Source organism: Canis lupus, chromosome 32 (assembly GCF_048164855.1).
Source record: "Canis lupus baileyi chromosome 32, mCanLup2.hap1, whole genome shotgun sequence".
Classification (NCBI taxonomy): domain Eukaryota; kingdom Metazoa; phylum Chordata; class Mammalia; order Carnivora; family Canidae; genus Canis; species Canis lupus.
In genome coordinates, this window is record NC_132869.1 from 11,001,949 (window position 1) to 11,027,805 (window position 25,857).

Consider the following 25,857-nt stretch of genomic DNA (forward strand, 5'->3'; position numbering starts at 1 on the left):
ACACAAGCTGCCCAAGACGCGGCCCCTTCCCGCACCTCCCAGGGACCTCCCACACCTCCGTGTGACCTCAGCCCGTTGTGCCCACCCACCCCGCTGACCCCGCGAGCGTGCTTGGGCTTGGAAAGGCACGTCTGTGGGTGTGAGACGGAGCCACAGCATTCGGTGACTCGGAGGAAGCCAGGTAAGTGTCCACGCTTGGTCCCATCCTGGCTTGGGGACGCCAGGGAGGGAGTCCAGCCGGGGCTGTCAGGCTGCCCGCCCCTTCCCCCCTCCCCCGGAGAGCTCAGATGTTGCCCGCGGTGGTGGAAGAGGGTGTGTGGGTGTCAAGGACTCACAGACCAGGCTCTGCTGTCAGCTGGGAATGGATGAGGGTTCCACACTCTGCTTCGGAGAAAGGTGAATTAGGAGCTGGAGTGGGGGGCGGTAGGTGAAGGGGAGAAAGAGGAAAAAGAGATGCGGGTGAGGGGTTACCGAGCTAGGACCGACCTTGCTTGAAAGGAAAGGAGACGTGGCAGGCAGGGAAGTCGGAAAGATGAGGCAAGGGCGGGAGGGGCTTCTCAGCAGTCGGGGCCCTTTCGCTGGAGTCTGGGGCCCTTTCTGCAGGAAAGGGGGGTTGTCCTCGCTTGATTTTTTTCGGCTGGTCTTCCCGAGGCTTTGCCCTGGAGGCAGCAGCCGCTGGCGAGGGTGGGGTGTTTCTCGGCCCGCAGTTTTCTACAGTGGGTGCTAAGGAGAAGGGGGTAAGGGGATGTAGAGGGGTGACGGCCAGGGCGGGGGCGATATAAAATTTCTCGGGGGGGGGTAGCAGCTGGGGGATAGGGGCTCCAGGGTCGGGTCACCATGGGATATCGGCTCGGGCTCTGCAACCGAAGAGAAAATCCAAGAAGCCGGCAAAGAAAACCACCCCCCGCCACCACCCTTGGCACCGTACCCCTCCCCCCAGGCCCCACCACTCCCCGCACCGCCTCCCCCGGCCGCCTCGTGCTGCCCCCTGCGTTGGGACGACCGACCCACGGTTCTGATTGGTCGGAGACCGGGAGGGGGAGCCGAGGGCCGGATTGGCTGGCGGGGCCAGCGCAGGGCGGGGCGGCTGATTGGCGGAGCTGGCCGAGGGGCGCGCCGCTGATTGGCTGGGGACGAGGAAGCAGGAAGGAGGGCGGCGGAGGCTCCGCTCTCGGGGAGTTTGTGGGGGAACCGCGAGCGGCGTAGCGGATCCCGGAGCCCGGCCCCCGCCGCCCGCCCGTCCGGCTGCCTGCCCCGCCCGTCCGGCCCCCGCCGTCCGCCCGCCCCGGCCAGGCGCTCCCGCCCCCCCGACGGCCCCGCCCGGCCGCGGCCCCCGCTCCGCCCGCCCGGCCCCGGCCCCCAGGAGGAGGCGCTGACGCAGCAGCGTGGAGCCCGGGAATTGAGCGCCCCCGGGGGGTTCCAGCCGCCGGATTCCAGCCCGGCCGGGGCCTGCGGGCGCCCAGAGCCGCGCCGTCCGCGCCGCTGTCCGGGTGAGCTAGGGGCCGGGGTCGAGGAGGGGGGGCGGAAAGGGACAAGCAGGCGCGAGGGAGCGAGCAAGGGAGGCAGACGAGTGGAGGGGAGAGGACCGGCCGCCCGTCAGCGCGCCCCACCGAGCGCGCCGCGCCGCCGCCCCCGCCAGCCCGGGAAGGGACGGACGGACGGACGACGCGAAGCAGGTGCGGCCGCTCGCTTGCTCGCGCCGCCTCCCTCCCCCGGGTCCGGCGCCACGGTCCCGCCATCGGGGAGCGCCGCGCGCCTCGAGGTGACAGCCCCCGGGGGCCGCTCGCCTCTTAGGCTGGGGGCGGGGTGGGTGGCGGCCGCAGGGTGGCAGCTCGGCCGGGCGGCGGCGGCGCGGGCGTCCCGGGCCGCGGAGGGCGGGAGGACGCCGGTCGTTTCCTCGCCGCGGTGGAGCGGGCTCGCCTCCGAATGCGCGGGCGGCAAGGCCCCCGCCCCCCCTCCCGCCGCGCCCCCTCCCCCATCGCGGTCCCCGAGGCAAGGGGCCGCGGCCGGGGGCGGCGCCGCGGGATCGCCCGCCCAGGGTGGGGGGCGCCCTCCCGCGCTGGGAGCTGACCGGTGATTGCTGATGGGGGGCTGGGGCCGGGGGCCACACTGGGGCCGGGGGTAGTGTAGACCCGACCCTGTCGGCCTGGGAGGAAGGGAGGCGCGGAAGACGGAAGGTAACCGGTTCGAGAAGCGAGTGTGGGCCGCGGGAGGCCCGGCGGAGACCGTGCGGAGCGGCGGCCGAGTCCGAGGTGGGGCGGGGGGATCGAAGTTGTCAGACCGCCTCCAAGTGACAGCGGGACCCCGTGTTCGCGGCCCGGCCTGGCCTGGCCCTGCCCGCCTCTCCGCCTCTCCGCCGGGGCCGGGGGCCAGGTCAGGTCGGGCCCGAGGGGCCCGCTCCGCGGTGAAGCGCCGGACAAAGGCGGCGCCTGAGCGGGCGCAGGTGGTGGCGTCGGGGAGGGGAGCAGGTCCGAGCCACCCACCCCGAGGGGCGGGCGGCAGGGCCGGACTCTGCCCCAGGGATTGCGGGGGCCAGGGTGCCCGCCGGGAGAAGCTGCGGCAGTGGTTCACGGCTCCAGCCGCGCATCGCCTGCGGGTTCTGGGAAGAGTGGGGTCGACCCGGCTGGAGCAGAGGGGCAGAGGTGGGGTTGTGCACGCGGTGGGCCTGGCCGGTGGCGACCCGGTTAGGCAACAGTCTGGTGAGACACTCTAGAGCCTGCTAGGAATGAGGGGTTTCAGCAAGCAGAGTGTGCCCATGGGCAGAGGATTAGTCCCACCTGGGACATCTAGTCGCCCATTGTCGACAGTCTCAAGAGGGCAGAAGACTGGTGGGATTTGGCTGACTGGTAGAAGATGCCCCCCTAAAACGTGCCCCAGCAACCCATCCACAACTGTTTTCAGCACTTTTCTTTAGCCAAGAAGGTACTCACAAAGGGTAATGAGAAGCTGGAGTTTATAAACCCAGGCAGGAATTTAATGATTAAATGAAAAGGTTCTTGGTCTTTTCCCTTTGTGCCATCTGAGATACTTTTTCCTACCACCCTCTCTACTCCCATGTCTTCTGAAAAAAAGGAGGAAAGGGCCCTAGAGGGAGCACATGTCCTGGAGGGACACAACTGTCCTTGGCTAGCTAGAGGACACTTGGGAACCGGTGGCGTAAGCTCTTGAGTGCCTGTCCCCACCAGTGATCGGTTCTAAGCTGGATGCTGTTTTCCATTTGTCAGAACCCACTCAGAACTAACTCTCTGGGCGCCTCATGGGACTGTATACGTATTTGAAGAGTTGGGATCGCAAAGACGGGGGGAGACAGACTGTTTCCAATGTTGACTTTTGCCAAGATTCTGGGTTCAAGTCCCACCTCCGGTAGCTGTTTGGTTGGTTAGGAGCTGCTCCTGGCTAGGGTTGGCTGTAATCCCACCCTGGGAAAGCTACATATTAGCCTTGCTTAGTAAGGGCGTGGAGTTAATTCATGGCCACACACATCCCCGACCCCATCCTCAGAAGGGTCTAGACCCCAGCCTGGGTGGAGTTGAGGCTTGTGGGAAAGGGAGGTATTATCTCATGCAGGAGACTAACGTTTGTTCTGAGAGGATTTAATTGTATGTCTAAGATTCAGAGAATGATGAAGAATTTCAGGGCCTTCTTGCCTCCTTTAGGGCTACACAGTATGTGATTTCTTTTGGAGGCAGTCAGAAGGAGGTGACCTGGTGAGCACTGGAGTATAAGGGGGAATTGCCAGAACAGTGTTGCCCACCTTGACAGGCTCTTCGTCTGTTCAGGTGCTTGGGAGGGTTTGCTCTGGAGAGTTTACTTCATTGAAGAGTTGGTCTGGTTTTCCTATCTCCTTCCTTTCTGTTGCTCTGCTGTCCCCAAGGCAGGCCTGTGTTGTCCTGGCCGCCTTTTCCCTCCTGCTTCCTCTGGCCCTTCTGATCTAGTCTGTACACAGCTGCTGGATCATTCTTCCTAAAGCACTCCGTCTCCTATGTCATTCCCTTGTCCACACACTTTCTGTGGTTCTTTTCTTCCTGCAGTCTGACCCTAGACAGATCCCCCATGGTTCTCCTCTAGCCATGCAGGCTTTCCCCCAGCCACCCCAGGCACAATTACCTCCCCGCATCTTTGCTTTTGCTGGTTTCTCCCATTGTCCCTAGTGAGGTGCCTCTTGCCTTCCTCTCTTCCCACCTGAATCCTAGTTGTCATTGTTTTGCTGTCACTCAGGCTACTCCAGGGCAACACTGCTTGCCTCTGAAATTGTGAGTCTGTACTTTTTAACATGATGTCTTCTTTTTTTCTTTTTCTTTTTTTTTCGGATTTTATTTATTTGACAGAGAGTAAGCACGAGCAGGGTGAGCAGTGGTCAGAGAGAGAGGGAGAAACAGGTCCCCCGCTCAGTGAGATGCGGGGCTCCATCCCAAGACCCTAGAATCATGACCTGAACTGAAGGCAGATGCTTAACTAACAGTTTCCCAGGCACCTCAACATGGTGTCTTCTTGAGTGGTTTTATAGGTTGGAAGTTTCTTAAAGGCAGGGACAGTATGAGTGTTAAACCTGTGTGTTGGGTGGCAGGGGGAGAATATTTTAGGACTTCTGGTATATTGCTCTGCATGTTGTTTTTGTTGAATGAATAAATGCAGTTGGCTGATTGGGAACAGGGGAAACCTTCCCTTCTTCCAAAGAAATGCTCAATATGGAGTCCTTGGTGGTTTCCAACCTTTTCTGTCAAAGGCATATAGATAGGGCATGTTTGGGGTGCCTTAGTGTGGGGAACAAATAAAACTTAGCTGTTGTTTCTGACACTCCGGCTGGTGGAGAGTCTGTCCTGTGGATTGCTCATATGACACCATATAGACGTGAATTGGAAAAGGGCTGTAATCCTGTTTTCTTCCTACCCCACCAGGCCATTCTCTCCACCCGGCTTTGCTGCTCTTATGCAATTTTCCTTGTTGTCCATGCTAAATGAATCCATATGTTTGATCTCTTCTCAATCCTGGGTGTAAATGAGGGAGAAAACACGGTTTTGAGAACAGAAAAAAAAGATTCCTGGGTCTGGCCCTTGGACCGGACTTTTCCGACTGGCGTTGGAAGAGGTGTTTATCGCTGACATCAGAGGCACTATCAGCCCCACGCCGGACCCATCAGAAGGGAAAGTCATGATCCCAGCTCTCTTGGAACTTCCGTTTTTGTTTACCATCAAACCTTGGACCATGAGGGAAATGGGAAAGAACTGGTGACTGGTTTGAGTCTAGACAGTGAAAAAAATAAATTCTGCATCCATCCCCTTTCCCCCAAACCTCCCTTTTGTGCCCCAGTTTGATGATTAATGGGCCAGCATTTCCCTTCCAAGCGGGAAGGCCACCCCTCACAGTTGCCATGGCAATGCAGACCGCTCCCGTCAATTAAAAAAAAATCCCTACTACTTCTCCCTCCTTGCTTCTACCGAAGCAAGAGACTGGCTACCTCCGAATGCATCTCCTGGGCTCTCTCCTCAACTGCGCAGGCTGTTTTGCTGTGCGTCCTAGAACACAGTCCTTCAACACAGTTCTTCCTCTTTTCCGGGGTTTGCCTGAGTTTCATTACCCTGAGCCAGTCGTGCTCTTCTTGGATCCAACAGGCCCTGGAAGCCATCTGTGAAGCAGCAGAGAAAATGACTGTTTTATTCATCTGTAATGTAGAAGGAGCCCTCATCTTTTTTTTGGGGGGGGGGGTGTTAAAAAATCCCCTCCATACCTCTTCTCTCTGTGGTACGCAGAGGTTTAAGTTGGGGATGGTTTTGACATCCACAAAGAAAGTTTCGGTAACCCTGGAAGGAATTCAGCCTCCCAGTACACGTACTTCACATTGAAGTTGTATGGAGATTTTCAGTTTATTGATTTTCATCTCTCCCCACCTCTCTCCCAGAATTCGGGTGGCCTTGTGTGTTTTCATTTTATCTGTCCTTATTCCTCTTGGCCTTGCTTCAGCAACATCTGGCCTCAGCGCCCTGTCGCAAGGTGAGTCATTAAAGAAAAAAAAATCTTAAGGGAAAAAAAGTCTCTGGAGTTGAGAGGTAGTCTGTGTTGAACTAAGGCTGCCAGCTGAAGCTGCTGGGTTTATGGAGCATTATATGAACAGCCCCAACATTAAAGGGCCTCCTTTTTATGAATGGGTTGTGAAGAATGTAAATAAAGCAGCATCTCTCAATGGGGAAGCATTTTACATAAGCAGTGCTACCCTGGCCCAAGTATTTATGGGAATTTGCTAGCACAGTCTGGCAAGACTCACTTCCTTTGTGAACTTGCCATTATACTGGAGACTTTGGAGGGACAAGAGAGTGCTTCCACAATTGAGGGCAGCCCCATCACTCCTGCTCTGGGGGGTCCATGCCCTTGACTCGATGAGCCGGCTCATGGCTAGAGTGCTTGTTAACTTTGAAAAAGACAGAAGATCCAGAGATGGTTCAAGAGCTCATGAAAATTAGAAACCCAACCTCCTGATGCCCTGGGCCCTGACATTCTGCAGCTCCTCACCCTCTGGGCTGTGTCGACCTCCCCAGGTCAGGGGTCCAGGGAGATCCTGGTGGATGAAATCCTGCCTGGTTTTATGGGAGGCACCTAACTGGAATAAAATGGGCCGGTTTGAATTTCAGCTCCTTTATGTTTCCCCCTGCTCATGTCCTGGTACTACCACTAATGAGCAGTAAACTGGCTAATGGGTGGAGGAGGCCTGCTCCGAGTCAGCTGGCTGGACAAGCCCCCTCAGCTGCACTGAGGGCTCCAGTCTCCCCCTCGGCTTTGCCCAGCTGAGCTGAGCTCTGCAGCAGCAGGCACTGGGCTTCCAGTGGGGAGGGTGGGGGATTGGTGCCTTGTGCCTTGCCCTAGGTGATGTGCTATAGAAGCTCAGGACCAGAGGACTGTGGGTTTGGTGAGCAGGCCTCGGGATGGAGTCATATCCAGGACTTTGTATTGTGTCCTGGGAAGGATTTTCGTCCAGATTCCATTTTTCCCAGTGGGAAACACCTGCAGAGGATGGTTGGTTATCCACCTGACTCCGGGTCCTACAAAAACACAAAAACGTTGTCCTTGAGATCCTTGGCAGGCCTGATCCAACAGGAATAAAAGAATGGGTTTGTGTCGGAGGTTTTCTGAGATTTGAAATGGGAATTTTTTCCAAGGCACTGTGACCAAGTTACCTGAACGGAAAAATAAGTGACTCCTCTTAGTAAACAGGATCAATGCCAGGCAGGAACTTGGCGTCTACTTCTTTTTTTCTCATTTCCTTTTCTTTTCCAGTGGATTTGGGGGTGGCAAGGTGCTTTGACCCCCCTGCCCTTGGTTATGGTGGTAGGTAGGACCTTAAGGTATGCTTCGCTTTTTGTGACCCCAGGATCTCACCTGGAGTGGTGGGGGCCGCTCCTCCTTCCTTTCCATCTCTGCTGCCTGTTTGCTGTCCCCCCACACCATGGGGCTCTCAGTTTCCTGCCTTCAGAGGAGAGGAGTGGTGCCCACTTGGGCCCTTCTTCCAGCAGAAACCTCCCTAAGATGGGGTAGGGGGAGGGAGGGAGATTCAGTTTGTTAATCACATTCCCACCTGGCCACAGGTGAATTATTAGGGTTTGGAGGATTTTTGCAGAAATCACGGGAAAGGTGTTAGGGTGCTGTTTCATGCCAGAAGGGAAGATGGAGTCACATTCCTACCAGAGTCAGAGCTGGCAGGCCCTCCTCAAGCGAGGGGTGTCTCCTGCCCTGTGCCCAGAGGGCTTCACACAGATTGGACAAAATGTAGAAAAGAATTATAAAGTGGGTTAAATGATTAAAAGAGATGATCTTCAGAGAAAACTGAAAGGACTTAGATTTACTCAGCCCGAAGAGAGGTAGCCATGGGGCAGTTAATACATCTTTGAATGTTAAGGTGGCTGTTCAGAGTGTGCTGACCAAATTTTAATCTTTATTGCAGTTTCGGGCAGGAGGAAGATTTCATCTGGTTCAAGAGATGTGGTGAGATGCGGGGTAGTGGAGTCTATAGCCTTCTCTTTTGGATTTATTGTAAAAACCAAGACAACATATCTTCGAAGCCTTTACCCCTTTCCAGGATATGAAATGGGTTTTTCTCCAAAGCACATGTGCAAGTTGATTGGGGCCTTGGGCAGACTTTGCTGTAGGAACAATTTGTAAAATTATATGTATGTTCTCTGGCCGGCCCACCAATGCCATTTAATTGGAGTACAGCTTCAGTTCCTTTGTGGCAAAAAAATCAGGAAAAATGAATAAGATGTTAATACCAATAATTAAAACAACACAGAAAAGCGAAATGGTCTGTGCAAGTTGATCTGGAATGTTAGTCTGTGAGCCGGCAGCTGTCCCGTGTTGCAGAGGGGGTGTGGGCTTTGGGACTGACACCAGATGCCCTGCCTCTGCTGTCCACAGCACAGGAGGGTGGCCAAGTTCTTTTACCTCTCGGTACCTGTTTCTCCTCGTTGGGAGGAGATGGTAACAACCCCCTGGTGAGGCTATTGCGAGGATAAATGAGAGTGAATGTTATGTGTTCAGGGTGGTGCTGGGCACGCAGTGAGTGCTTGACAAACATTAGCCATCCTGTTAGACTAGAAGCCTCTGTGGTGAATCAGGAATTCCCTACCCTGCACACTTAAGAGATTCGGAGACTGATAATGCTAACTCTGGTTCTTTGCTGCTGAGTTCGCCTGAATATCCCTGACGTTCGTCTTGATACCAGGGTGCCTCTAAGTACCGCCCTTGCTTGCTTAATGCTTTGGGTTAAGAAGTGGAATATTTTCCTGAGATACAGCTGGGCAAGTTGGGGGAGAGAGAGAAGAGGATGGTAGTGGAAGAGGGTTGTGTTATGTAAATAGGAGAGATTTCCCCAAAGTAGCCCTATTGAACTGTTGATTACACTGAAGAGGCCACGTGGGCTCCTGGGAGTAGGGGAGCATTGGTGGGGGGGGGGGGGTCAGAGTTCCCAAGTGATGCCATCAGTCCAGAGTAGAAATGTTAAATGGGGTGGAGCAGGTGGGCAACCAGATCTTTGTTCATTCAACAAGCTCTTATTAAGCCCTGCGGGTGAGATTTCGTGGTAAGGCCAGCAGAGCCCACCTGTCCCCATGGAGTTTGCATCCTAATGAAGGTGGCACTAATCACTTAGTTAATTAGTTACCTATAAGGTATTTGTGTTAGGTCTCAGGAACTCTTGGAGGGTTTGCCTTGTGGTTCTGCTAGCGTTGGGAAGGGCTGGTCTTGGGTCTTGTTCCTTGTAGCTGGCTCATTCAGGAGGTTAGCACTCTGTTGGGGAGTAGGAGGGCAGGGCTCCCAGGTTGGCCCAGCCAGCCAGTTACCTCTGTTCAGGACGAGAGATAGCACGTCCAGTCTTGGTGGACCATCTTAGAAATCCAAGTTGTTGGTTCCCGGAGTGTCCCAGTGGTTGAACGAACACCTGTGCTTTGCCCTTCTGAGTAGGTGCCTGGGGCAGGCTGGGGAGCTGTTGTCTTTTTTGAAAATTGTATATCAAAAGCATGACATTTTCTCTTGGTTTGCTGAGGGCCTGTTGCTGGGCTTTGGGGTGCCCCGGCTCAATTGCTGTGTTATTTCTCCCACACCGTTAACTGCCCAGAGCAGATGAGTCCTGCTTCAGGTATAGATCTGCTTCTCGCCCAATCTGGGCGCTGTAGGGTCTGGGTGGGGTAGGTCTCAGGGAGACCTAGCCTGGAATCCTCTTGTCCCTCCGGCTGGAGTGAGCCTCCACAGAGCCAAGGAAGGAGAGTCTGGGAACGGTTGTACTTATCTCCTGCCTCAGGACTTGGACTTTTTTTTTTTTAAAGATTTTATTTATTCATGAGAGACACAGAGAGAGAGAGGCAGAGACATAAGCAAAGGGAGAAGCAGGCTCCTCACAGGGAGCTGGATGTGGGACTCGATCCCGGGATGCCTTGAGCCAAAGACATGCTCAACCGCTGAACCACCCAGGTGTCCCAGGACTTGGACTCTTTGTTCCTTCTTCCTACATCTAAACATTTATGAAGCAAAGTTCTTGGCCCTCAGTATGTGTCCGAGAGAAGAGCTGGCTCACGTCTGCCCTCTGAAGTTGCTGTGGAGCCGCAGTGCTCCATACCAGGCTCTGGACAGGACACCCTGTTAGAGTCTGTGTCACATTGTCTCGGCTTCCTTCCTACCCATCCAAGCTCCAGTTTCCTAGTCTGTCTTAAGTTTTTTTTTCAGCATTTGGCCTAATACTTGACATATTGGAGGAGGGAGGAGAATGAGCTCCTATTGAACACCTCTTGTTACCCCGGGTATTCTGCTAGGCACTTAGGCACTTTGCACACGTTCTCGTTTAACTTGATCCTCACGACAACCCAGCTGTGTAGACGAGGATACCAAGGCTCAGAGCAGTTCAAGCTGTTAACCAAGCCCACTTAGGATTAGCAGTAGCACCAAGTGGCTTCTAGCCCCAGCAGGTCTCACATCTGCTGTGTCAGGCTGTGGTGAGAGGGCAGCAAATGTTGGCTGAATGAGCAAGGTCACAGGAGATGCTGTGTGCCTGGCAGTGAGCAGCAGGTGCTCTGGCTTAGCCGACCACCACCGGTAGATTCAGGTCTCCCTGGTGCACCAGGGCTGGGTGGGAGGACAAGGCCGGGGAAGGCAGATGACCCGGGGTAGCCACATGTGCCTTAAAGGAAACCCTCCGGAGACTAGTTTTGCATTGCATGCGATTCCCTTCTAATTTCTCAGGTTAGAGTTTCTCAAAGCAGAGCACCATGATGTGAGTAACACAGTGCCTCTGCCCGCTGTCCTAGCTCAGTGGTCCACATGTGTATGCTGACTTCTAGATCGTAGGGGTACACCTCTCTGTCAGCCCCTACCTGCAGGGGCACTGGCAGTTTCTAGGGAAGAGATTCCACTAGCTCTACTGTTACCTATATTCCTGTACTTAATTGCAATTCTCATATAAAATTGGAGAGTCCGTTCATAGTTGGACTCAAAACTCTCCTACCTCCCCCCTGAGATTTGTATTCTTTTACTGTTACAAGAGGCAGGGTGTTTGGCTTTGTGTCTGAAGCCAGAAGTAAGTGGGGGTTCTGGATATTTGGGTGCAGCTCTGGGCCTGTGTGGCCCTCCTGCCAGGATGGTCAAAGTAGACAGGTATAGCCAGGACGGGGTCCGGGTGCCGGGCTGGGTTGGCCAAGGTCCCAGACCCAACATGAGGTGGGTGTGAACCTTCGCTGCACAGCTGCTGTGGGCTCCTGGGAGCCTTTGGTGTGAAGTGTGAGTAGCAGGTGGTCTGACAGGCCATTGATAGGCTTGGTGCCTTCCAGGGTGGACCCAGCTCCTCAGATGGCCACCAGACCCGAAGGCAATCTATATAACAAGCTGTTTCCAGATGGATCAAGCCAGTTCCCTCTGGTGGGGTGGGTGCTTCCTGCCCAAGTGTCCCAGGATCCCAGCCTGACTGCACAGTGAGTCGGGTGCCCGCAGCAGATGGGGCTGAACAGGCATGGGCGGGGGGGGCACGGTGGGGCCAGCGGCCCAGGCCACCGCTTTCTCTTCGGGTCAGCACCTGGGGGGCTTGGGTGCTCTGCTCTCTCTGGGTGCTCGTATGAAGCAGCAGTCAGATGGCAGGAGCTGGCAAAACTTGCCACCTGGCCGCATCCCCTGGGCCTTTCACCATCCAGTTGAGTATTTCCCAGAGGCCTGGAGCCTTGTTTAGGGTTTGCTGGGACAGTTTCTGCCCCTGTCTCCTCACTGCTGTAAGGAGGAGCTCCCCCCACCCAGTGTCTCCATCTTTCTCTGGGGTTGACACTTGGGTGTCTTTGGCAGAATAGAAGCAGAGCAGAGTTCAGGTGCAGGCTGGGTTTTCAGATTTCTCACGGCCTCGATAGCTTCGGCTCCTGGTGTGGGGAACTCCCCAAGCCAAGGGCAGACTGCTCTCTGTCCGTGGGTCTGGAAGGCGGGGTTGGGGGATACGCTGGCCTGCCTGCTTCCTACCCCACTGGGCTCCTGCACAGAGACTAATGTCATCCTCACCACTACCCTTAAGGTTTCTTCTGATGTATCCATTTTATTATTTATTTATTTTTAAAAAAGATTTTATTCATTTATTCATGAGAGAGACAGAGAGAGAGGCAGAGACACAAGCAGAGGGAGAAGCAGGCTCCATGCAGGGAGCTCGACATAGGACTCGATCCCGGGTCTCCAGGATCACACCCTAGGCTGAAGGCGGTGCTAAACCGCTGAACCAGCTCGGCACCCCTGATGTATCCATTTTAGATGAGGAATCTGAAGTTCAGGGAAGTAAAGTAAGTTGCTTACCAGGGGCAGAGCTGGCATGCAAATCGAGGTCTGCCTCCCTCGAAGGTTTGCTCCTTTCCAGTTTACCAGCCATAGGGGATTCAAGAGATACCAGCGTGACTGAACCTGGATTTATCCTGAGTTTTGGCAGCTTCACTTGTTTCTTCGTGAAGTAATACCAACTGCACTTAAATGAACAGGAGCCTGCCTTTGTGCTCTTGCTGCATTTCTTCTCTTATAGGAGATTTAAGAAACTCCGTGCTCATGAAAACCTGTTATTCCTTTGGGGGAGGTTATGCCAAGAGAGAGTGCAAAGGAAGGCAGTGCTTAACTCAGTATCAATTGTGTGACTTTGGGTATAATTTGGAGGGAAGTGGCTCGGGTCAGGGCACTTGTGGACCCTCACCCAGGTGACCACTTAGCCTACCTTTGCCTAAGACCCCCCCTGAACACTTTCCTCCTGTGAAAAATAATCCCAAAAGCCTGAAAAGCAGAACTTAAAGCACAATGGGTAAGAGAGGTTTCAGGAAGGGTAGTGGGGCAGAGTCCTGGGTCCTGACTGGGTGTACCGCCTACAGCTGAGTAAGGTGTGTGTGTGGGGGGGAACTGTGGCCGGTGACTTCCTGTCCAGGGCCAGGCCGTCTCTGCTGGCAGGAGTGATCTGGGCTTGACCTGCTGGTTTTCCCTGCAGTGGTGCCCCGCAGCCCACACTCCCCAGGCCTCTGACTCTCCCTTGCACAACAGCACCTTGAGTGTGCTCAGAGAGAGAGAGAGAGAGAGAGAGAGAGAGGTGCATGAGGCCGCTGCAGCTGGAGGGCAAAAGCCAAGTCCTCCCTCCCTTTCTGCTTCTGTGAGGAGGACTCCTAGCCCTGGACAGATATGAGTTTGGGGTATTGACAATTTGACTGGGCCTTTGATGGCCTGTTTACTGTCTTTAAGGTACACTTTGTGATTTTGGTTTCAACCTGTGGTCTGCTGGGTCTTTGGCATGGAGGACACTGGCCACTCTCCTTCATGGCAGCTGGCTGTTCTCTGATCAAAGCTGGGGACAGGGATCCCTGGGTGGCGCAGCGGTTTGGCGCCTGCCTTTGGCCCAGGGCGCGATCCTGGAGACCCGGGATCGAATCCCACATCGGGCTCCCGGTGCATGGAGCCTGCTTCTCCCTCTGCCTGTGTCTCTGCCTCTCTCTCTCTCACTGTGTGCCTATCATAAATAAATAAAAAAAAAAAAATTAAAAAAAAAAAGCTGGGGACAGGGATCCCTGGGTGGCGCAGCGGTTTGGCGCCTGCCTTTGGCCTAGGGCACGATCCTGGAGACCCAGGATCGATTCCCACGTCAGGCTCCCGGTGCATGGAGCCTGCTTCTCTCTGCCTGTGTCTCTGCCTCTCTTTCTCTCTCTGTGACTATCATAAATAAATAAAAATTAAAAAAAATATTTAAAAAAAAAGGCTGGGGACAGTCAGACTGGTTTTCTTCAGTAGTGCTAGCTTGACACAGTCTAGGTGAGCAATAATATGCCCTGGGGAGGCCCTCCTAGGAACCTTCTCTCAAGGGGACCTAGACTATCTATGCCTGGGAGGACAAGGCTACCTGAAGAGAAGGGTGGCGCTGAGAGAGCCCAGGCACCCTTGTCTCTTGGCAGTGGTTGGAAGTTCTTGGTCTAGCTGGTGGGTGGGGACGGAACAGCAGGAGGATTGGCAGAGCTGAAAGGGGAGCCACTCGTCCTGCTTTCCCAGGCTTTTCTGCCCACCCCCCCCCCAGCTGGGCCACCCCTGCAGGTTAGAGGGGAGCCCCCTCCACCCAGCCCCACCCCAGGGAAAAGCTGCAGCTGAAGTTCTCACAAGTCCGGCTTCAAAGCATGACTCATACCCGCTCTCCTCAGATGGGAGTGCAGCGAGGCAGGCGGCAGACCCCAGCCTCTCCTCAGGATGGTGAGTGACATTGCTGCCTTAGGCACCACATGAAAGCTAAGAGTTCCTTTGCTGGTGACAAGGGATTTGGTGGATTCAAGAGAAACTAGCAGGAGGCTCTTATGCTTGATTTGGAAATATGACTTGCACCCTGTGATTTAGAGGCTTCCTGGGATCCGAGGACAGTAGGTGTCCTTGAGGGACTGCAGAGCTGAATGGGAGGTGACAGGATAAGACACCATAAGGAACATATCCCTGAGTTCTGGGGACAGGCTCCCCTCCCAACCTCTCCCTTCTAGGATCTTCTGACTGTTGGGGTGGGGGCGAGTATCTCAGGGTCTACCCTTGTAGCTGGTCCACCAGCAGACTCGGGGTGGGGGGGTGTTGCAGTGATGACGATGACGACGGGACCATTGGGACAGGCCAGCCATCTCTTCGCTAAGAGCTCCTTTGCTTGCCAGGCTTGTGGGCACCTCCCTGAGCTCACTCTTTCCCATCTGGCCCCTCCTTGCTCCGTACTTGGTATCCATGTCCTTAAAGGCCATAAGCCCAGGTGACCTCAGCCTTGGCCCCCAGCCATTCCCAGGCCTGACTCCTCTGGTAACTTGGGGCCTGTTGAGGGGCTTCGGTGCTCACTCAGCTGTGAGGTCTGTTCCCAAATCCTGAATCCTCTGTCTCCGACTCCAGGCTCTTCGGGGGTGGGGGAGGGCTGGGCCTCAGCTTTCCTAGGAGATGCAGATGTGCCTTTTGTTGGGGCTTGTCCAGCACAGAGGTGCCCCGCGTTTGAGAAGGGGGTCTGTGGATTGCAAGCAGCCAGGATGCTTTGGAGAGTGAGAGGAGGCATCGCTAATAAGCCTGCTGAGCTACCAGGGTTGGAGCAGCCACCCTGATTGGAAGCGGAGGTGGGGGTGTTAGGGAGCCTGGCAGACTCCTGGGGTTCTTTAGGACCCTCCCGGCTGTGCTTCGGCTTCCGGGGGGAGGAATGGGTTTGCTTCCTGGGCCTCTGTCTCGCCCCAGCCCGCTCTCTGGGCAGCAGCAGGGCCCCGCACGTGGTCAGAGCAACGCCTGGCACCCTGCCTCCCTTTTCCAGTTTTCCGAGTCCTTTCTGGGCCTGACACCCACGATGCCCTCAGCCTGGTTTTCCGAGCACTCTTTCTCAACTAGTACAGCATGTGTGTGGAGAGAAGGTACCCAGTGACCCCGGCCACTGGCTCAAGGCCACGGGAGCTAGCTAGGGAGGGCTCAGGAATGCCTGGGAGCCTTCAGGCTTGGGGCTTTCAGGGTTAAATCCTGGCCCAGCGGGGACTGCTCCCAGCCTCTGGGAGAGGGAGGATGAATAACAATAGCGGTGGGGAAATCTCACTGGAAAGCCTGGGCCTGCGGGGTGGGGAGGGGTTGCAGGGTGCCTGGGAGGGCAGAGCCTTGTCTGGCACCTTATTTGGCAGCACCTTGCTTTGGGTTGGGGAGTGAACAGCTCGGTTGGTCGTCCCTGACCACTGACACTGACACTGACACCCCCCACCCCCAACCCCGCCAGTTCTTCACTGCCTTGCCCATGCCAGCCTCCAGGACACAGCCCAGCTCTGGCCTCTCATTTGGGAAGGGGCCTACGCTGCCCCAGGTATGTTGGGGGCAGGGGAGTATTTGCCGAGCAAAGTGAGGGGATGCCACTTTGCCGGTCTGGTCATGGGCATTTTCTCTCCAGGGTTTTGGGCTTTCTGCCGCTCCCACCCCCGACCCTGTCCTCCTCTCTTCCTGGCATCTTGCCTACCAGGAGGGAGACCAGAGAAATAGGGCAGGACTAGTAAGGCAGCCCCAGTTTGGTTTGCCTCTTAGTTCTTCTCTTTAATACTTGATTTCCCTAACTCATAGAGGCCGGAGCGGGGGGGGGGGGGGGGGTCATATGTGTGTTGTCATGTGGGGCTCCTACCCAGGAATGCTCACCCTTGCCTTAGGGACATCCTTCTCTAGGCACAGACACAGATTGGGCCGCCCTTCCCCAGGATCTGAACCAAAGTGGGGCTGGCTCGTGGGGCTGCCTGAGACCTCTCCTGACCGTGGACTCCTCAAAGCCAGGCCTTCCGTTTCCGTTCAGGGGACTTTTTTAGCAAGATCCCGGTTATGGCCATCCTGCTCTACATGCCTGGGGGGTGTCCCCACCGGCTGGACTTTGCTTTCCTCCACAGCCCAGCAGGCAGGTTCCTCACCTTAGCTCCTGTCCATGTCCTTATCTTCCTGTGGCCAATCTCAGAAGCCCCAAGGTGGGGGAAGGTTTGATAATATTTTTGAAGGAACAGATGGGCTCCCACACCCAAGCCCCGTCCTGGCTTAATGTCTTTCAGAGCTTCTTGCTTTTTTTTTTTTTTTTTTTAAGGTTTTATTTATTTATTCATGAGAAAAACCAGGCAGACACAGGCAGAGGGATAAGCATGCTCCCTGTGGGGAGCTTGATGTGGGACTTGATCCCAGGACCCCAGGATCATGACCTGAGCTGAAGGCAGATGCTCAACCACTGAGCCACCCAGGTGCCCCTCAGAGCCTTTTCCTGACCTGCGATAAGTAGTGGGACAAGGACAGGTAGAGAGAACTGACAACTTTGCCCCCAGTGCCTTCTGTCTTCTGATCCTGGAGTCTGCAGCCTTCCATAGGCACTAGAAGGGCTTACTTAGTTCAAAGCAGGACCCTAGGCTAAAAAGAAGAGTGGGCAGCCAGTCCTCACACAGCTGTTGGTAGACTGACCCCACTGGACCTTTGCACTCTGGAAGAGGGGTCTTGGGAGAATCCGGGCTGTGGATGGGATGAGTGAGGCAAGGCCAAAGTGACTGAAGGGGGCGGTGACAGTGGATGGGCTGCAGAAGAGCAGAGAGCAGGCAGGGCAGGTCACGGTGGGCTTCTCTCATTGCCTGCCTTCTGCCCCGCAGATTGGGAGTACTCCATGACACACACACGGAGGAAGTCCCTTCCCATGCTGAGTTCGGGCCCCACTGGCCGCCGGGAGCCCCTGCAGATGGAAGGAAGCAATATGGAGCAGGGGGCAGAGAGTGTGGAAGCAGGCATGCCCGAGAGCCCAGGACACCTCACAGGGCGCCGCAAGAACTACCCGCTGCGGAAGCGCCCCCTGGTTCCTGAGAAGCCCAAGGCCTGCAAAGTGCTGCTGACCCGCCTGGAGAATGTGGCTGGCCCACGGAGTGCAGATGAGGCTGATGAGCTGCCCCCTGACCTGCCCAAGCCCCCGAGCCCAGCCCCATCTGGTGAGGACACTGGCCTTACCCAGCCCCGCAAGAGGCGCCTGGCCTCCCTCAATGCAGAGGCCCTCAATAACCTGCTGCTGGAGCGGGAGGATGCCAGCAGCCTGGTGGGCACCCGTCGCAGTCGGGGCGACCCTCACCGCAGCCGGGACCGTGACCGAGCCGCTGGGGGCTGGTCCTCCTCCAAGAAACGGCCCCGGCTAGGGGACCTTGGAGGAGGAAGTCGGGACCTGTCCCCAGAGCCAGCACCTGATGATGGTGCCCGTCGAGACGGTGACCCAGCGCCCAAGAGACTGGCCAGCCTGAATGCAGCTGCCTTCCTGAAGCTGAGCCAGGAGCGGGAGCTACCCTTGAGGCCACCTCGTGCCCACCCAGAAGCAGATGGGCGTTCTGCAGAACCACCAGCGCTGAGGGCTCCGAGGCCAAAGTGGGCTAATAATAAGGTCCATGGGAAGAACTATCCCAAGGCCCGGCAGGGGCCTGGCTCTGGGGAGGCGGTGGGCCCACTTGGCTGGCAGAGGCACCCTGAGGAGCCATGGCCATCTGCCACCCCTCGTGGGCCAGCCAGCCAGCCACCTTACCAGCCACTGAGCAAGGCTCTGGAAAGCCCCTTAGGGCTCCGCCCCCACCTGCCCCTGCTGATGGGTGGGCAGGCAGCCTTGAAGCCAGAGCCTGGGCGCCCAGGCGAGGAGTCACCTGCCCCCAAGCAGGAACTGCACCAGCCTTCTTTCCCTGCACCCCAGCTGTCCCCGCTGCCGATGCCTGGCAACCCTGCCCACTACAGTGGCCTGTGTGGTCGGCCTGAGCTCACTGCACTGGGCAGCTTCTACGTGTATTGCAGCCAAGATGGGCTGCAGTGTGGAGGCTATGCCCCCTGCCCCATGCTTCCCGAGGGCAAGTTGTCCTCAGTGGCTGCACCTAACGAGGGGCTCCTCTTGGCACCAAGCTCAGTGCCTGCAGGCACCCCTTTCCAGCACCCTCCCTGGGGCTCTCGCTACTGCTCTAGCGAGGACACTGGAGTGAATGGATACAGCATCTGTGAAATGTTGCCCCCATCTCTTACCCACATTGGCACTACCTGTGGCGGCTGCCCCTACAAAATGCCTTTTGCAGCAGGTAAATGTTCCTAGGTGTGGGATCTCCCAGGGAGTCAGCTGTGGTGTCCCAGGAGGCTGGGCCATGGATTGGGGTGGGGTTCCTTGAGGTCTAGCTACTATGTGGGAGGTAGGGGGCTCCAAGAAGGGAGGACTCCCCCTGGTTTCATGCTGTGTCCAGCTCTTAACTCTGCTCTGTCTCCACCATGTATGGAGGTTTCTTGGCCTGGCACTTAGGTAACATTGTGACAGTGGCCAGGGCAGGGGAACCACCCCTCCCTTCCCATCGGGATACCCGTTCTCATACTCTTGAGTAGCAAGTTAGATATTGAAAATAGGGCTTTTGCCAAGTTACTCCTATAATTCTCTGCCTTCCTCAAGGAGAGCTAGAATTCTGCTTTCCAGGAGCCCATTTCATCTGCACTCTGGCATAGTTCAGTGGTCCTGGGAAGGGTGGTGGGTACCAGGCCCTGTAGGTGGTGCCAGCTGCAGTAGGACTGCTTCACCCTCCCCATACATGCCTTGAAAGAGAGGTAGTACCCAGATGTAGCATCATCTGCTAGGGGCAAACAGTGGGCACACACTAAGAACAGACAGAGTACCCTGGCACAGACAGGATGCTAACAGGGCCTGTGGCTTTGGTGTCTACCTTCCTAGCAAGGCCCAGACACCTGAGAGGCTTGCACTGCAGCCCATGAGACACCCCCATGATGATCTCTTCCCCCTAAACTGTTAGGAGTGTCCTCTCATGCCTCTCCAGCCTCCATCCCTGGTGCCTGGGTAGAAATGAGGTGATCAGAGCCATCCTGTCTGGCAGGTCTGCCCTGCTGCTGATGAAGTGAGAGGCTAGGCCTTACCAGAGCTCTCCCTGCCACCACCCCACAACCTCCTTGTAGGGGTCTATAAAACAACTTTATAGACCAGTTGACTGGCCAGACTGGTTGTTTCAGGTTTGGGCATGAGTTGGAGCTCTAAGAAATGAGATCAGGCTTTTGCTTGGGCTTTTCCTTCTTTTTTGTACCACTCTCCCACATCTGGACACCTAATCCAGAGGACCCAAGACCCTAACCCCTTGCCCTGGAACACCAGTAAGCACCATGTGCCAGGTATTATTCTGAGTGCTTTACATATGGGAGGCCACATGGCATGTAATTGAGTACAGATTCTGGAGCCAGACTGCCTGGAGTGAAGTGTTCTCCCCCACTTCCTTAGACATGTGACCATGGGATAAGCCGGTAACTGCTCTGTGTCTCGGTTTTCTTGATTACAGAATGGTGGTAATGGTACTTACCACATAGGGTTGATGTAGGGATGAAATGAGTTAATACATTGATAAAAACATCTAGGACACCATATGTGCTATTTGCCTCTCCTCCTCCTATTGCAAGGCCCTAGGAGGCAGCGTGACTTGCCTGAGGTCCCACAGCCAGTGAGTGGCAGGTCTGGGATCCATATCATGGGCTGACTCTGGCTCCCCTTGTTCCTAAGCATTGTGGAAGCCCTGGAGAAGATTAAGTCAGAGCTAGAGAGACTGTTCCCGTTACCTCCCCTTCTTTCAGGCTAGAAGGGGGAGATGGAGAGGGCTGTGGCCAGTCTCCAGGGTCAAGAAACACCCCTAGCCAGTCAACCTGACAATCCACCTTAAAGGCCTCTGACTCCACTTGCTCAGGAACCTTTGGGTTGACACTCAGAATTAAGACAGGAGTGGGCTCTGAAAGCAGGGAGCCCAGCGGGGTTACTGCTTGTCCTTACCTGCCCTAATCCCCTCTCTCCTTTTTCCCAGAAGGCTGCAGGTCCCTAGGCCAGCTGGAATTTCCTCTCCCAGAAGCTGGCCACCCTGCCTCACCTGCCCACCCCCTCCTGGGATGCCCTGTGCCCAGCGTGCCACCTGCAGCAGAGCCTGTCCCCCATCTTCAGACACCCACCTCGGAGCCCCAGACCGTAGCCCGCGCATGCCCTCAGAGCGCCAAGCCTCCTAGCGGCTCCAAGTCAGGTCTACGCACAGGCTCCAGCTGTAGGCACACCGCGAGGAGCAAGGCCGCCTGCAGGCCCAGCCACCCCAAGCAGCCACGTGTCCAGCGCCCGCGCCCACGCCGCCGTCGCCGTCGCCGCACTAATGGCTGGGTGCCCGTCGGTGCTGCATGTGAGAAGGCGGTCTATGTCTTGGTGAGTGCTAGCTGATGGGAGAAGGGAGGGATGGCACTGGGGACATAGGACTTGCTGTGAGGGAATCCCAGGAACCCTTGGCTCTAGCCTGAGAGGTGACAAGGGGTCCCGCTCACTTAGACTCCGGGAACTGATCGTGCTGGCCCAGCCTGCTCCCCCAGCTCCCGCTGCCGATCCTGTATCGCGTGTCTCGGGGAGGGGAGGGGTACACAGTCTGTCACACCTGCTGGCCCCCATCTCTGTCGGTGACTCTCAGGGAAGCCATCTGAAGTGTCTTTATCCCTCCTCCCCGATCATATGGTCTCTTGTTCTAGATTATAAAATGGTGGGCTTTCATGAAGGTTTTTTGGATAAGCATGTATAGGGAAAATTGGGATAGGCAGAGAAAATGAGCGATACAGGAACATCTGGGTTGATGAAACAAGTATTGACTAAACTTTATCAAGCACTTCTAAGGTGCTTTGATCCTCACTGCTACCCTGTGAGGTGCATATCCCATGTTCTATACTCATTTCACAGATGGGGAAACTGAGGCATAGTAGTAGATTAAGTAATTTGCCCAGGGCCGTACCACTTAGCAGTGGAGGTTTAAGGGTCAAATCCAAACTGCCCCAATAGGAAGTTTGAGAACCTTCTAGATGCTGGGGCTTGGAGCAAGAGAACCGGCTGTTGGGGTCTGGTGGTCATTGCACAGCCCCAGGGGCTTTAGGCCACTTTCCCACCTGTATTCCGATTTTTTTGTCTTTTCTCCAACCATGGGGAGCTCCCGTTCCTATCCTGCCCTTGAAAGCCAGGATGAGGGAGAAGAGGCCACAATGGAAACTACTTTTGCAATTTCCCATCCTCAGTAGTTCATCTGCCCTGAGGAGAGCACAGAGAGAATGTCTTTTGCTCCCTCCCTCCTTCCTCCCCTCCTCACTCTGAACCTGGCCCCCATCAGCCTGTCTGCATCATTGGTTTGTTAGGATGAACCAGAACCAGCCATCCGAAAGAGCTACCAGGCGGTGGAGCGGCATGGAGAGACGATCCGAGTCCGGGACACCGTCCTCCTCAAGTCAGGCCCACGAAAGACGTCCACACCTTATGTGGCCAAGATCTCTGCCCTCTGGGAGAACCCTGAATCAGGTACCCCCCGCCCAGAGTCTGACCTGGCACTAGTCTCTTCCTGCTGTTGGCAGAGAGTCTGCTTTCCACTCAGCTGGCATCTGTCTACTGCTTAGGGCTGCAGATGGCCCTGTGGTTTGGGTTGGATCAGCTCTTTAACCTTTCCAGCCACCAGCACCTGGGCACCTGTCCTCCTACCTCACCTGTCAGTACCTTTTCCCCTTTCTGCCTCCATACCTGAGAGCATTTCAGACTCCGGCTTGGTCTGAGGCAGGGGATGTGAGTGGCTGGAGCCTGGAGGATTGGCCCAAGTATGGAAGTTGGATGATACTCCACGGCAGGTAGCCCAGCCTTCCTGCCTGTCTAAGTAACTCCGAGGTCGCCAGCTCAAGCCTTGACTGCTTCTCTTGTTGCCCTAGGAGAACTGATGATGAGCCTCTTGTGGTATTACAGACCAGAGCACTTACAGGGAGGCCGCAGTCCCAGCATGCACGAGGTGAGTTGCCTGGCAAGTGTGTCCAGGAGAGAGAAGTGGTGGCCCCACGAACATGGTTTGGAGAAGCAGCCATGCATGGGCAGTCAAGTCATAGTCATCTCAGATGCCACAGACCAGCCTGGGTCTTAGCCGATTTTCCCAGCACTGCCCCAATGTATGTTTCAAAGGGAATAGTAACCTTTTTCTTAAAAGGAGGGAGGAGAGAAAAGACTCCGGGCACCCCTGGGCACTCTATCAAGCAGTGCGTTAGGAGAGGTAGTATCATCCGGTGTGGTCACTCCGTCCCCAGCCGGGGCTCCCTTTTACTTTGTTTCCCTTGCTGGGCTTTCCGTCTCCTCAGGAGATGGGCACCAGTTCCCCTCTCCTCCCCTGGAATGGGTTGCTGGAGCAGGCCCTTGGCTTTTCCCAAGTAGTATGGGACTGGGTGGGGTGTCCTGGGGTGGGCACTGGGTGAGGAGCAGATAGGCTGAAATTCCTGGGATACTCCCTGGCTTTCTGGGCACTAGCTGGAGTTCTCTCAGGTCAGGACTCCCAGCAGAAGAGCTAATGTCTGCCTTGCTTCTGGAGTTATGTGCTGCCAGCCCTGGTACCAACGTTCTCCTCTCTTTCCTTGAGCCTTTGCAGAATGAAGTCTTTGCGTCAAGACATCAGGACCAGAACAGTGTGGCCTGCATTGAGGAGAAGTGCTACGTGCTGACCTTTGCTGAGTACTGCAGGTGGGTGGTGCCCTGTGCCTCTGGCTAGCCTCTCCCCTTAGACTCCCCAGGGCTGTTTAGGGGCTGCTTGAGATTCCCAAAAGGATCTCATTTGCAGGGCCTGACCTCCCAGAACATTCTTCCTCACTGCCGCCTTTCACCATTCTAATGTTTGTAGGAGAATGAATTGTCCCTCCTCTGAAGCAGAGAGGTTGGGGCAGCGTTTGGGGGTGGTCACGGTATGGATCTCAGAACCTTCGAGGAGAATCGGCAGGTGTGGGGAGGGAGGTCCCAGCAGACGTGCTCCCCCAGGACAGGTGTGGAGGCAGCAGCAGCCCCCGTAGGGGTGGGAGGGGATGCCTCAGCGCTCTGGGCAGGGTGGGGAAGGAATTGATCTTCCTGCAAAGCTGGCTGTGGTAAAAACAGCAAATGGTGTTGTCCCTGCAGATTCTGTGCCATGGCCAAGCGCCGAGGCGAGGGCCTCCCGAGCCGAAAGACAGCACTGGTGCCCCCCTCTGCAGACTACTCTACCCCGCCACACCGCACGGTGCCCGAGGACACGGACCCTGAGCTGGTGTTTCTTTGCCGCCATGTCTATGACTTCCGCCATGGCCGCATCCTCAAGAACCCTCAGTAGCCTCCTCAGGCCCGCCCGGGGGCGGGGGAGGGGGGGATTGGGGCAGGGGTACTGCTTGAAGCACAGCACTTGGTTAAGGGGCCACAGGGGTTGAGGCTGCTGGCCTGTGGTTCTCTTGGGGGGAGGGCAGGGACCCCTCTGGGGACTGGGCCCCTGGGGAGGGAAGGGGAGGCCAGGGTATAAGGAAAGTGTCGCAGCAGCGCTCAGCTTGGCCTGGGTGCCTCTCTCTGGTGGCCCTGGTGGAGACTTGAAGAAGCAGTCTTCCCTGAGGCTGGGCCTGGCCTGAGGAGGATGGGGCCCAGGGGTGGGGTGGGGGGGAGTCCTTCAGGAATAAGGCCCACCAGGCTCCTCTTTAGCCTCCCCTGGGCCCTTCGAGGGGGGAGTGGGAGCCAGCTTTACCTCACCCACTGTGACCCGCTGCTTCCCCATCAGCCTGGGACCAGGCTCTCCCGGATTCTAGCACAGCTCCGAGCTCCTTCCTTTGAGGAATAGAGAGCCCAGAGTCTGGCTTCCAGAGCATAGACTCTCTTTCTAGACTCGGGGCCTTTCCCTGGCTTCCTCCTCTGCCCCTGTAGTAGCCCCTAGTGCTGGGACAAGTTACCCAGTGCTGACAGTCATGGGTGTGGCCCGCTTGTGGGAGTCAGCTTCCTGTCGGCCTTCTGGTGAGGGCCATCCAGCAGGTCTGGCTTCACAGAAGCTAACTGGTCAACAGGGGGTTAGTTGGGTCTGGGAGGGCAGAAGGGAGCTGGGAGGGGGTGGGGGGCAGGGGGCAAGGAAAATTTGCTACCTGATTTATTGAAGACTTTTCCTCTTGCCTTACACTTGGAGGTTCTAGGAAACCTCTTGCAGAACTTCATACATGACTCTTCAAGCCACACCCACCTGAAATCAAACCAAAGGAGTGCTGTGGCTCCCCTGGCCCTGCCACCCCTTACCCTAGTCTTTTGTAGATTGCACTAATTTACATCCCTGCGAGAATCAACACTGTATCAGTCCACAGACCTGCTGAGCTGCAGCCACTCACTCTAGGAGCTAAGGACCTGCATTTTCTGTTTGTTCCTGTTGCCCAGGGGCCCTGTTCTCACTAATGCTGCTCCCCAGAGTAGGTTAGGAGGCTGGGCCCCCTGTTGTCCTTGCTGGGGGACCAGGCCCTAACCTCCCCCCCAGGGGGCCCTCTGTGAGGGGGCTGGAGCAGCCTGGTTCTTTCCTATTTGTACCAAAGAGGAGCACGGTGGGGATGGGGAGAGGAGCACAGTGTGGTTTGGGCCCTACTATGAGCACCTCCACAGGGGAGGGGGGGGCAGGAGCCTAGGAGGGCAGCACTCCTCCTCCTCCTCCCCCACCTAGGAAGGGGCAGGCACAGACCCAGCTCCAGCTAAGGAGGTGACAACCGGGTGAGGACAGTTGGGCTGGGTCTGGAGGTGGAGGTGAAAGCATCCTGAGCATTTGATGCATTTCCAGCATCCCCAGGCCCTGTGGGATCCCTGAGAAGACGGGGCTGCTCCGGATTGGTCATTGGGCTTGGGGGAGGCCTGGAGGCTTCAGAGGTGAATTTACACGTGGAAAGCCCAATCCCAAACCGGAGGGGAAAGGGCTGGGGTGCCCTTGTATTGAATAAGCTGTTTGGAGGAAGGCGTGGGGCAGTAAAAGAGGTTGGCAGAGTGGCCGTGGGGGCTCTGAAGAGCCAGCCTGGGAGCCTGCTTATTCCCAGGGTGCTGGGCCCTGGCTGCCAAGGAGCCCAGCCTCACTCAGCAGGAGAGGAGATGAAGGCCCCTCCTCCCCGGAGGCGGGGTCTGCTGCCCAGTACTTACATGCTTTTGGAATCTCTTAGATGTGGAAATATTTTTTCGAACCTGAAAATGCAGCTGGTAGAATTTCAATGGAAGCATAATTCATGTAAAATATATTTTAGTTGATATTTTGTAAAATGCACTTTTTGTGTGTGTCGACCCTGGTTTCTCAGATCTGTATTTCAGTGTTTACAAGGGAGGGAGGACCTTTCCTCACCTCCCTTTTGACAGAGATTAGTACTTCTTTAAGAAAAAAATAAATTTGAAAAATTGTATTGATTTAGAAAAGGATTGTTTCCTGTGTGTCCTGTCATCTTTGTGGGGGGGTTGGGGTGTGTGCAGAGGGGTCACTATTTATTTTGGAGATCCCTCTTAACCCTTGTAGTGGAGGGGCTGGCTGAGGCCAATAAACAAAGTGGGCAGGAAAACAGGGAGAGTGC

General features: G+C 55.9%; 1 protein-coding gene across 12 annotated transcripts; it reads left to right on the forward strand.

The window, feature by feature from the left end:
* BAHD1 (bromo adjacent homology domain containing 1) lies at nt 1-25,708 on the forward strand. Of its 12 annotated transcripts, none has more exons than XM_072808929.1 (11): nt 1,337-1,490; nt 5,900-5,991; nt 7,934-7,974; nt 15,725-15,808; nt 16,143-16,381; nt 17,109-18,551; nt 20,313-20,695; nt 21,661-21,820; nt 22,219-22,295; nt 22,911-23,011; nt 23,438-25,708. In XM_072808929.1, exons 5-11 carry the CDS (start codon nt 16,309-16,311, stop codon nt 23,625-23,627), a joined length of 2,427 nt encoding a protein of 808 aa, XP_072665030.1. In that variant the 5' UTR covers nt 1,337-1,490; nt 5,900-5,991; nt 7,934-7,974; nt 15,725-15,808; nt 16,143-16,308; the 3' UTR covers nt 23,628-25,708. The 12 variants fall into 12 exon arrangements, with proteins under 12 accessions (XP_072665039.1, XP_072665029.1, XP_072665035.1 ...); XM_072808930.1 differs by having other exon boundaries at nt 16,159-16,381; XM_072808932.1 differs by having other exon boundaries at nt 16,191-16,381.
* Nucleotides 25,709-25,857: the final 149 nt, after the last annotated feature.

Excerpts from the sequence above, each read along its gene's own strand:
- BAHD1 (XM_072808929.1), top strand. The coding sequence starts at position 16,309 with ATGGCCATCCTGCTCTACATGCCTGGGGGGTGTCCCCACCGGCTGGAC. Across the intron at positions 16,382-17,108 it reads TTTCCTCCACAGCCCAGCAG|ATTGGGAGTACTCCATGACA; the intron begins GCAGGTTCCTCA and ends TCTGCCCCGCAG. Across the intron at positions 20,696-21,660 it reads AGAAGGCGGTCTATGTCTTG|GATGAACCAGAACCAGCCAT; the intron begins GTGAGTGCTAGC and ends TTGGTTTGTTAG.